This window comes from Lonchura striata, chromosome Z, assembly GCF_046129695.1.
Source record: "Lonchura striata isolate bLonStr1 chromosome Z, bLonStr1.mat, whole genome shotgun sequence".
Taxonomy (NCBI): Eukaryota; Metazoa; Chordata; class Aves; order Passeriformes; family Estrildidae; genus Lonchura; species Lonchura striata.
In genome coordinates, this window is record NC_134642.1 from 41159760 (window position 1) to 41172557 (window position 12798).

General features: G+C 42.6%; 1 protein-coding gene across 3 annotated transcripts in view; it reads left to right on the top strand.

The window, feature by feature from the left end:
* Positions 1 to 12798, top strand: part of FAM219A (family with sequence similarity 219 member A) — a 92501-nt gene that overhangs the window by 69419 nt on the left and 10284 nt on the right. For all 3 annotated transcript variants that reach the window (XM_021554668.2, XM_021554670.2, XM_021554671.2), the window contains exons 3-5: positions 8349 to 8451; positions 12275 to 12355; positions 12695 to 12749. In XM_021554668.2, coding sequence (XP_021410343.1) covers positions 8349 to 8451; positions 12275 to 12355; positions 12695 to 12749 — 239 coding nt within the window. The remainder of the gene's footprint in view (positions 1 to 8348; positions 8452 to 12274; positions 12356 to 12694; positions 12750 to 12798) is intronic.

Genomic DNA, 12798 nt, shown 5'->3' on the forward strand with positions numbered 1-12798 from the left:
CCTTTTGAGAGGTGTAACGAGAAGGCAGCTGCCAAACCCTCAGCCCTGCACCTGTAACATTAAGGAACATGAAACAGTTGATTGCAGTCCTCTGCTGTCTAATCCTGACAAATAACAGCCCTGCCTAAGAAAGGAGACAGTGGATCCCTTGTGGATGAGGAAAGATGTAATAATTTATGACAGTTTTGGACTAATCCCTGAGCCCAGTCCTGATTTCTCTACCAAAGCAGGGCCAACCTGGAGGAGGAAGGTGTCAGCACCCTGCCCTCTCAGCCAAGTCACCCTACAGGGAGCAGGTTGCAGCACCCACTGAACCCCATCCAGCATAAACCACAGAACAAAGCCAGAGATTAAGCCATGAGCTTTCCCTAAACTCTCTCTAAAGAAAGAGAAAGAGGAAAAGGGTTCCCACTCCTCTCTAAGGTGAGCCACCACCCCCATTCAAAATAGGAAGATGACAAGCTAGGCTCTTTGAAACTGTACTTTAAGGTCTCCAGCTGCCCTAGGTAAACCCTGCCTGCCTACTTACTGTCTGGCTTCAGAAGACTTCAGAAAAGAGGAGCAGGAGCCTTTGAGCTGCCCCAGGTGTAACAACCAGGTCAATACTGAGCTGTCCCACCAAGCCCCAGTGATCTGGCAGCAGCCCCAGGTGCCACCCAAACAGCTTTTGCAGGTATCTGGAGCAGTAAAGAGAAATGTCAGGGCATGCATGACATAAGGGCTCACCAACCCTGCTCTGAGACAATAGAGTCTGCTATCCCTGTGAAACAGAATTCCCACTGACCTAATTAATGAAGGCTTAATCAGCAGATTGGTTAATCATAAACTTATTAAATAACTAATTGAGCTCTGAGGCTGTATGTCAAATTTCCAGACTGTGGCATCCCCTCGGAGAAAGGATCAAGTCAGTAATCCTGTTAGGTGAGCAGGTTGCTGTGTGGGACAGCTCTCCAGTGGAGCAAAGTACCCAGGACTGCAGCTCATGAATTGAATAGCAGGAAGTGGCACCCTGAGCTGTACATATCCTGTTCTCCTGTAGAGTTTCATAGTAAACAGGCAATTCATCCACTGAAACAATGCCTGAAAGTCCCGTTCTGGTGAGCAGAGTAATTGGAGGGTGACATGGCCTGCAAATATTCTCCTCACTATTAACTCTCTTTCTTTACCTTTTCCAGGGAAGAAAACAGTCATGTTAACCAGCCTAGTTGCCTGCCTCCATCTGCTTTCATCTTACTAGACAGAAAATGCAGAATTTTGTTTGAAATGCATAGGTTCATGGAAACCAAATGCAGCAGATGATAAAGCAGAATGGATGAAATATATAACATTTTTGATGTTAAATAAAGCCAGAAATGTGTACTGTCAGCTGCAGTTCACTCCTGGTAAAAGAAAAGACCAAGAGTCCTTTCCAAGCATGATGCTGGAGTCAGCAGGCTGTGAGTCCCTTCTAAGCTCATGTGCTGCCTGTGGCATTATCACTTAGGGCTTTATTTGTTTTGCCTAGAATTCAGTAAGTCATTCCAAGCAGGGCTATCTGCCAGTCAGTGAAAGCTTTCTCAATGACAACATATTAAAATATTTTAATTACTATTTATTATTTTATTATTATTTTAAATCTGTAGTTTATTTAGGCAATATAACACATGCACTCTCCCACCTTTGGCATGAAAGGGTGGACATTTGACTAACTGTCTATGCAGTTCAAGCTTACTGATATCAGATTATATTTAAAGTGGTTTTTTTATACAAATACACACTGTACGATGATATCCTGTGTAACCAAATGCTGTGAATATTCAGCTAAGCAAGTTTATACTAATACTCTCCTGAATATGCATCACATTTAGTACATGCACCAGTAACCTTAATGCTCCTTCACAGAACATCAGAACTCATAATAAATGTGATGTAGGCACTAATATTATCTCTATGTATCTATAGCATAAGTGATGTTTTAAATGAACTATTTAAATGAAGTGAGCTAAATTGCTCCATTTTTTTCTCTTTGTTTTTGTCTGTTATACCATTTAGCAAGGTCAAGCAAATGGCTTTGACTTAAGCCTAAGTTCAGTTGAGTACAAATAACAAGGAGGCATTTGTAGATGTTCTCCCCAGGTTAAGTAAATTAATTCTCTTTGTCCCTTTAAAATACACTAAAAGAGAGCATAGTTCAGTTTTATGGATTAGGTCTTTTAGAGATCAGTTTGTAAACAGAAAATTTTTATCTGCGCTTGGCAGGATGCAAATGCTTCCCCAGATATCTAACTTTGTTCTTCTGGCTGGCAGGTAAAATATTCTTTGAAAAGTACATGAAAATACCATGTAAGTCCCTTTCTGAAGTTAAATGTGGAAAATGAAAAGAAAAATTACATTTAAATATTGCCAGTGCTGTTCATATATTCCAGTTTTGACAGTGATAAATTAAATAATTCTATCCAATATTTTTCAGCCATTAGGAATAAAAATCTCAATCCTTTAAAATTAAGTGAAAAGCACATGCTGAATGAGAACAAAATAAATGCCCTTGTGAGGTAGGAGCTGTGACAATAGATGCCTTTGAAATCAGTACAAAAAGGTATTGAAAGATGAAGAGAGATTAATTGCTGCCTGATGCTACACAGTCGCAACCTGTCTGCATAAAATGGCTGCAGAGACAGCTCGAGCAGAGGACTGGGAGCAGGAATCCTGGTGCCAGGAATCCTGTGCTCCCCTGCTGCCACAGATCCTCTACATGGCTTTAAGGAAACCAGTTATCTAGTTTCTACCAGCAGTAAAATACAACTTAGTATTTTACAAAGATGATTCACTATTGTATTAAGCCATGAAGAGGTAAAATGCTCTGTGTGTTCAAACAGTGTTGATTTGGTTTGTTGGGTTTTTTTTGTTTTTTTTTTTTTTACTGAAGTGTATAGCCTTGAGGTTTTCATTTCAGGAAATTACCTGCTCTCTTCTGGGGCTAAGCCAAATAGTGGGGAGAAGCAGAGAAGCCATTCCTTCCCATAATTACATGAGGGTCAGAAACATGAGATGTGGGGCTGGGATTGCCTGGCTTGGGGATGAGGACATGCTGCTGGAACATAAAGCCACTTTTGGAGATGAGTGGTTTAAATAGATTATAGCTTTGGCAGGGACTGGAGCACTCCTTTACACATTCTCCTCAGTGCTAAGGAATAGTGTGATGGTTTTGGTGTGTGTTTTCTGAAGGGAAGCACAAAATAACATCATCCAGGCCCTCAGAAACCTCTCAGTAACTTGCACAGGCAGCATTCTAGCTGAGCATCACCTCAGAATTGCCCTGTACTGCTGTGCTTGCAATGTACTGGCTTTTGCTTAGTAGATCCCCCCTGCATCCTTGAATAGTAGATACAAATATTAACTTTGTAGTCTGTAGGTCATTTACCAGTTCTAGATCAGACTTCTGGGAGCTGAAGGGAGCTTAAAATCACTCCCAGCCCAGTAGTGTTTGTGCCAGTTCTCAGCCGTGCCAAAGGCACAGAGCAGCAGCCAGATTCACAGAACATATAGAAATGCTGCTATTTGATCTTTAAAACCTGGTCCAAGAGGAACCTTGGAAGACAGAGTCATACACCAGTTCTTTCTAGCCAGTTCACACAGCTGGAGTTAGAAACTATTTTCCCCACGTTTGTCTGGGTCAGAAAAATAACATGCTTCAGCTAAGAATACCCAGGTTGGCAGTTGGGAAACATTGCTCTCTGACCCTTGCTATCTGAACAGTCTTTTCTGAAACCAGTGAAACAATATCCTTATTCACATGGCCTGTCCTGAATAATCAGTGCTGATACCTGGCCTGTATCGGCTCAAAACTGTATTCCCTGGGTTCACAGCAGGGGACTGGCCACAGATAGGTCCTTTGTGTTTCTGCTACACCTGTTCAGTAAAAACCACTTTTCTTTTTCTTTTTTTTTTTCAGTGCAGGTAGGTACAGCCATCAGCTGCACTAATGCCAGCCACATTGTCACACTTACACTCCAGGAAGCACTGGAATCATCATGATCCTAACACCTAACAACTTTCTTACACCTTCCCGTCTATGCAGCCTGTAGGCAAAGCATAAATTTATATACATACCCAGAAATCCTCTCCAAGCAGTGACAAAGTCCTCACTGACAAATACTGTCTGTCAGAGGTGAAAAGTAGAGATTTCAGTGTTACCTAGATTCATGCTTATGTCCCCCAGCTTAGCAATGCAAGTGAAGTGAAATCAAGACTTGGGCTTGAAGAAGCTGTAGACAGCATTTCATTCTTTCTCCTTTCATTTGCTCATGAATCTGTTCATCATTCAGCAGAATTTGAGCAGACATATTAATTTAATTTAGCATGTAATTTAAATTCTCAGCTTACTTGAGAAATTAGAATTCATCAGGGAATCAGAATTCTCAGCCTCAGAAAAAATTTAGCTGATTGTGAGGGACAGAGAGAGAAATACATCCCAAAATCTCATCAACCTTGAAAATGAAAAAATACAGTTCTGTCACAGTAGATTAATTTGTCTTTCCACTTCAGCAAATCCCATGGGTCCACACTCCATTGTTCTCACAGCAGGAAGCTACATCTTCTCCTGGTCAGGCAGGTTCACAAGCAGGGGAGTTACTGAGGTCCAGGCAGCTGCTCTCAGCAAAGAGACTGAAGCAGTCAGCATCTGCTTTTTCCACCCCACAGTGCAAAGGAGGCAAATCAGCCTCATCTGCCATAAAACAGTATTTGTGCCAGTCAGGCTGCCTCAGCTGAGGGGGCTGCAGGTAGTCAAGCACAGTGACAGTGTGACAATGGCATCCTAAACCACTCTCCACCCACCACTGTGTGATCATTGCCAGACTCACCCACTATCTTGGGACAAATGGAAATGCAGATTTGGGGTATCTGATTCTTCAAATATCTCTTCAGCATAGTACAGTGTGATGTTCACCAGATTCCTGCATTTTCTGCTTTGCCTCATGACCCAAAAGGAACAGCTACGCAGGCAACTCAAGCATATGACTACTTTTGGCATTTCTGTTTTGAGGAAGATAACAGGCAAAACCAAGGCCACCCCTACATAGCAACATGCTCCAAACAAACTGTTCAGCATTTTTTAATTAAAAAAACCTTGGGAGTTGTTATTAAAACTGGATATTATTTTGCTTAAATGCTGAAACCAGAGAAATAATTTTAAGAATTCATTCAAGTCTGATTTTTAGTTTAGACACACTCACATTGAGTCCATTCTGCTTCCCATGCTCCTTTACTATTTTCTCTCATCATAAAGCAGCTAGACACACCCTCCCAGTTGAACAGGTAACCATGTTAGATAGCACTAAATCATCTCAAGCAATGCTTGAAATCATTCATTAGGGCTGTAGGTGTTCCCATGATAAGGAGAGATTTCATCCCCCTCTTGACTCTCTTTAAAGAGGATCCGTGTGTGGATGTGTGCCACTTGTCAGCATGCAGTTATCCATCCCTCCACCCTCAAACAAATCCTGGATCAGGCAGGTGAGTGAATACTGGGACAGGGACAGTTTGCTGAGTGTTTGGCATGCTGAGGCAGCTTCTTATTAATTTTGCAGGCAACTATAATAGGAGACCACTGCCAGGCAGGACACAAGGCTGGGCCACTTGTACTGATTGTGCCTGCAGCATGCATTTCCTTTGCAACTTTACACTTGGGTGTTACCCCTGCCTTACTGAACGCTCCATAGTCTGCTTGGCTGTAGTCTTGTCACCAGCAGAGCTTACTTTGAAGCAGCACTTGGAGCAGATGCTCAATGGCTCAGGTGGAGTCAGCAGGCAGCACAGGCTAGTGTGGGGCTAGCAGGAAAGCAATGGTTTATTCTTTAAGCAGATGCATCTTCCCTAAAATTATTTTTATGTAATAAGGGACAGAGTGTCTCAAAGATGAAGGTGACAAGGTGAAATAAAGGAGGGGCAAGATGTGATGTGGTTGGCAAATCAAGATGAAAGGCTGTTCCCCATGCAGTATATGAGTGTTAAAAGGATCCTGGACCCCCTCCTCACATGCACACACACGCACTCACGTGCTACATATGTTCTTCTTCTGGCACAACATCCAGGATTAGCTGAAGTGGAACCAGTGCAGCCAAATTCTCCCATGAGTCAGACTGACAGCACAGCTGTCTGTATTCTCCAAGATCTCCACTGAAACAGAAAACTGCTGCTTTGCTTCACTCAAGCATGGAGACAAGTAGATTGTCTGTGGTGGGGTGACCCTGGCTGGACAGCAAGAGCCAATCAAAGGTTCACTATTATTCAGCTGGACAGAGGAGTGAAAACAAAACAACAACATGGGCTTTCAACAGGGTCACAACCTCTTTCAGGCACTCACCTGCTGTGTTGTGGCATCCTCCATAGACTGCAGATGGATCTCTGCTCCCTTACGGACCTCCATGGGCTGTGAGGGTACCTCACTGTGGGCTGCAGGGGACTCTGTTTTGGTACCTGGAGGAGCTCCTCTTCCTGCTTCAGTACTGATCTGGGTGTCTGCAGGGCTGTTTCTGACACACCCTCACTCCTCTGTCTGGCTGTTCTCCCTTTCCTAATTGTGTTGTCCCACTCTCTCTACCACCATTGCTAATGGGCCCAGCCATGACCAGCAGCAGGTCTGTCTTGGAGCCTGCTAGCATTGGCTCTGTTAGACACAGGAAGCTTCTCACAGAACCTACTTGTGCAACCCATCACCCAAACACAGTGATCCTGCTAATGATCAGACAGGATCTTCAGACTCCTACTTGAATGTGTTTTGTAGTGTCAAAGGCACACACAAACTGTTTCATACCCTTCCAATCTTCCCTGCTCTATGCTGCTTCTGAAGGAAGGAAGCTTCTGTCTGGAAAATTAGTGAAAAGCCAGAAGGAACCTGGCTGTGGTTAAGGGTCCCCTATCTGTTTCAGCCCTGCTGATGATTGCCCATGAGCCATCACACCTGCACTCACACTATATTCAGCCCCCTGTAACAATTTCATCAACACTGTAAAGCATTGGCAGCTTGTCTTAGTGCTGTATATTTGTGGTCAGCGCTGGAGCTTCTTGTGGAGATGAGTGGAAATTAGGTTGTATTTAGTGTTGCAAATATTTGCCTCCATAGTTTCACTTTATCTCTCTCTGAACAGCAAAATTCACGTGCCCTGCAAACTACCAGCCTTTTATTCTAGAGAACAGAGGTAACCACTGTATTTCCAAGTTCCATACTGAGTTTTGATTTCAGTCTTGAATCAGTCTCTCAAGCTTCTCAAGCCAGAGTGAGTTATTAATCCAATCGTTTTCCCGACAAGTTCCATATGCATTTATTCACCTCTGCTGTCAGCAGGAGCAGGCTGGGTATGGTTTGCAAATGTATGTACTCTTGTCTCCATGTTCCTCATCATCACAATCTCTAGGCATTTCTGCTGCTTATGTCTCCCTCAAGAAAGGGAGCCTTGAATATGTGTACCCCTGCTCTGACTTGTGAGGAAGGGAAAGTGTTGGCTCACCTTGAACTTGGCACACATAGAAGCATGCTCCTTTTCCACAAGTGAGAAAAGCTGCTCTTCTCTCCAAGCAGAAATAAACTCTGCAAAAGGAAAAAAACCACAACCCAACAACAGAATTCACACATTGCAGGAAAGGACGAAGCAAAACAAATTCACTATTCAGGTTCCTCAGTAAGAAGTCTGGTACACCTCCTGTTCAGGCATGCCACAAAAGTAGTTTCCAGCATTTTCTCACACTCTGGAGATTTTTTTTTTAAACTGGTCTCATTCCTGCCTTACTGTCTCCATGCTCAGCTTTTCTATACAAGCCTTACCTGCCATTGCACAATGAGGTTGGGGCATTTAGCTCAACTTGTGTGACTTACTGGTAACTCAACACAACTGATCTTCCACAAGAAACAAGGAAGGACTTTGAATCAGAAAATTTGATATTAATTTATATACATCCCTTGGTTCCCATCCCTGCTAGAGGCAGAGCCATATTAGTACAGCATAGTATTGGAGTCCATGCAGCAACCAGCTGCAAGACAAGCACAAGGTCTGTGCCCATTGTCTGCCTCAGCTGGGTTTCATCCAGAAGCTCCAAGACGTTACAGGCTTTGAGACCCAGTTTTAGTGTGTTGCTGTCAACAAGCTACTGTGAGTGAAGGTAGATTAGTTTTAGTCCCTGACGACCTTGGACAAAGTGGAACATAACTCATCTGGCCTTTGCACCATCCCTTCATAAGAGGTGTCAAGATCATGTCCTTTGCTGTTAATTCCGCTGTGCCTTTTGCCACTATCAGATCTGGGTTTCTTCTTATGGCAGCCAGCTAGGCTGCTGCTCTAATTTTGTTTTTCCCATTCCTATGTCCTATGCAGAGAAGCAGAGGGAGCTGGCTCGGAAGGGGTCCCTGAAGAATGGCAACATGGGAAGCCCAGTTAATCAGCAGCCGAAGAAGAACAACGTGATGGCACGAACAAGGTAAAGGACTGGAGAAATATTTGCAGTCATGCTCTGAGCTGCAATCCCTAATGGTCCTGGGGTGATCAGGGACAGTGTTCATTGCATTTGCCTTCTGTCAGCCACACTGCAAGAGCAATGATGGCCCTTCTTGGAGCTGGGGGGCTCAAATACTTTGTGTTGTGTTGCATCCCAGCCCTGGGAAGATGCATGGACAGTTGAGCCCAGTACCAGTGGTAGTGCAGCCTGTAGAAGGCAGAGGCAACCCAGCCAGGTTAAAATCAGGTGGTTGATAGAGCCATCCTGCAGGTTCTGAGTAACACTTAATCCTGCCAATGGGAGAAGAGCTGTGTTGCTTCATGAAACATAGACTGGTTTAGAGCTTAGTTCTGCCTTGGTTGCTTTTGTCAGTGTAAGTTCCACTGCTCCTTTTTGATAGTGACCTGTTCTGCTACTGACAGATTTAATGAAGGTTTGTAAATAATCCGTCTCTGTGTGACTTTCTATACACTTTTTCTACCCTTGGAACAGCATGGTCACACTTGGCTGGAGATATTTTGGAAGAGCTCTCTAAGAGAGTATTAGGCAGTACTGCAACTTGTTGTAAATAAAGAAATTCTGTGCTGGATATTTTTTCTTTTTTATCCATGCAGACTTCAGTACACCAATGTATTACTTACCTGTGTTCAGAAGGGAGAAAACCCCATGAGCCCACAGGATTGCATGCTTTGCATGCTGCTAGAAAGGTGGCAGGTTTTAGTGGAGGACCTCACTTAAAATGATGGATGAATCTGCGGAATGCTGGGTGGTTACTGATGAATGGGAAAGTTGCCTGGATTACCATATATTAAGTTGAATAGGAGCTGCAGATCAGAGCCTCTCTGATATGCAATGCATCTGCAAGATGAGATTTCTTGTTCACACTGATTCTCCAGACCCAAAATATTAGTCATAAATCCTGACAGGACCTTGTCAAGTTTTAATTTTAATCCCCTGAAATACAGGGGGAACATGCTGCATTGCTTCCTCTCTGTGTTCAGGTGTTGAGGCCATATAAAAGAGCCAGACTCTTCATGGCAGCAAGAAATTCAGGAACTGTGCTCAGCTGTGTTTTCCATGACCACTGGTCCTCCTTATCTTCCAAGTACATTCTGGAAATCTTGTTTTCTTTTGGCAATAGGGTGCAAGCTACCATCCTGAGAGGAATGGTAGCAGATTTGCTGCTTGAGAGGTTTAGAAACACTGAAATTGGTGGAGGAAGAAATTAGAGGAAGAGAAGCTGGGATAAATGCAAGTATCTACCTGTAACATGAGTGAATTTTCCATGGAGAGATTGTTATTTCCAAGCTGCTGATGGAAAGAACAGAGCAGTGACATCTATTGACAAAAGATTTCAAACAGCCAGCTCAGTTTTATTTCACTTCAGGACATCTGAGCACCTCTGAATGCTTCAGTCTGACTTGCCACAGACACGGCAACACCAGCAAGGCAGAAATGCCACAAGTTTGTTCAACCAGGTTTTCACATGGTAACAGTTGCAGTATAATGGGATATATTCCAGAAGTATATACTGCAAAATTTCCAGATTATTATTTAATCTGAACTGTTGGCTTCCTCGGGTCTCTGCGGGAGAATTAAGCTAAAAGCATTTTCCCCTTTTTGACCATTCTGCTCTTCTCATTAAATATGTTTTCCTGTGTGCTTTGCCTCTCCTACTCTCTACTCCACCTTCTTCTTCTTCCCCAAAACTTCTTTATTCTGTATTATCCCTGTGGATTTCTGACATCCAGCCTCTAGTACAAGGTTGTCTCCACTATTCAGTCCTCTTCTGGGGCAAGGGTGCAGCTAGCCTTACAGGTTAAAGTAATTTGATCCATAACACTCTCAGTCTCCCTAAAAGCAAATTAAATGTGAATGAGTAGGGATGATGCTCTTTCACTGAGCACAGACAGAGCCCATGACACCATCCACAACACTTGAACACATCTGAGTGCTACAGTCCACTCAGGGTAACCTAAACTTGGACCTTTTGGTCCAACTTGTGTTGTTTCAAATGAGCAAAAACACAAAGACCAAGAAACTTATACCATGGCAGCTGTAGACGAAAGCTACCACTGCTACCCAACTTTATTCTAAGGACAGTAGGAAGTGAAGATGAGGACAATCAGGATGTGAGGGAAAAATTTAAATCAGGGCAGTGACACTATAACAAGTTTTTGTCTGTTGCAGTTAAATTAAAGTTTTTTATTATTAAGAAAAAAGACATTTCTCAAGAAGAAGATGTAGTGATTTTTTTTTCATCAAGTAAATATCATCACAGTGTTCTCCTAAATCACCTGAGAGTGATTTGTTCACTGATGATTTAAAAACAACTGTCAGTGAGTATATATGGAGCAGGGACTGGAAAGCTGGAAGAGTGAAAATGGGAGTCAGCACTTCTGATATATGTATGGGCAAACTTGTGATGCCAAATCTCAGCTTCATTTGCAGACATCTTTGCTTCTTGGCTGCAAGGACTGCCCCACTTCCATGAGAAGGGCTACTGAATTTTGCAAGTTGATCCTATTTTCTCCAGTCCCCTGGTGCAGCAGTTTGGAAATTCTATGTCAGGTTTTAGATTAATGTATTTAATTTATGTTTCAGTGAACACAGTAAGAAAATATAACTAAATTGTGAACCAATGTATCTGCTTTGTTACAGGATTCGATGTATCTTACTCTCCTTGAGCCTGGCCACTGACAGTGTCTGCCAGGACTTCTTATTTCTAAAATTGTTAATGGTTTGCTGCAATTATCTGCACAGAAGCAGAAAAACATTTCAGGTAGTTAGAGAGTAGTTGGAGCATGGATGAGATGGATTATCATATTTAGATTTATATTTCTTAAACTCTTAGTGAAGCATCATTGTGCATCATGGTATGTTGTTAAAGACCACTTGGGAGAAAACATGACTTATTGAAAGATAAGATTTTTGTCACTCTTTTGCTTCTTACCTGCTGAATAAAAAATCTTACTCCATTTGCTGGGTTTAGTTAATCTTATTTTAATTGTGAACCAAATTATTTTTGCATTTTTTTTTGATGAAAGAATTCCATTGTGAACAAGATACCATTGTATTAACACATTTTCCTTATCCTAGAAGTTCTGAAGCCTGCACTCCATTTCACAAATTCGCCTAAGCAGTTCAAAGTGCAGAGTCATCCTCAGCCTTTGTAACATTTCTGATTAACTTAAAGTCATCACAAAAAAAATGGAATTAAAAAAGTGCTGGTCTGACTGGTTTCTTATGCTGGGTACACCAACTTAGATTTCTAATATTACTAAATTTAGTACTGAGACCTCAGAAGTGTTTTGTTGCCAGGGACCTGGATAGAGATTTAGAAAGAGGCACTACATAATATCCCTGATGTCCAACAGCAGAACACTGAGATCACTCTGGTCTCTGACTTCCCCTCAACTCCTTCTCCTGTGTACTTACTGCTGGTATCAGGTACCCTTGCCAGAAAAAAAACAGACAACACAAACATGAGTAATCTGATATGACAGGCAGTGCTGGCCAAACAGGTTTACCAGAATGAAGTACAGAGTGTCCCAGTGGTTTTTTTCTTCCAGGAAGAGATATGTTCCCAAGGCATACCCAGTGTTAATCCCTGTGATACTACTGTAGGCTACCTAGAGACACAGCTTGCTCCCTCTGAATTGCACCCATTTAAACATCTTCACCAATAAATGGGGGCTTGCAAAGAAGTGAAATGGGGAAGCCAACTATCATATGTCTTTACCCTAGGCAGTGTGTGGTTCTGAGCTTTACTGTGTGGTTAATGGACAACATTTAATTATTACAGGCTCGTCGTTCCCAACAAGGGCTACTCATCACTAGACCAGAGTCCAGATGAAAAGCCCCTGGTAGCCCTGGATACAGACAGGTATGCAAAAGTTTGAAAAGGTGATATACATGACAGATTAAGTGAGTTTTTATGCCAGAGGGCAACACTCACACTCTTCCTACCACTATTCCCTCTGGCCTATGCCATGGTGACATATGACCTATGTTCTCTGTGAGCAAGTGAGAAGAGCTGTCAGAAAAGAGCACTGTGATGGATAGATCTGAGGGTCACAGATGAAAGCTGCTCTACAGGCTCCCTTGATGTAACTTCTCTGTGCCTCAAGTAGAGTTTCATGGCATAAGAAAGATAGGACTAAGTGGGGAATAGAGGTCTCATCTAACCAATTCCTTCTTTGCTGTATCTTGTACTTCCCTGCAGTGATGATGACTTTGATATGTCCAGATATTCCTCCTCGGGATACTCATCAGCTGAGGTGAGTTATACTCTCTCTTGCCATCCTTGCTATAAATGCAAATAACAGA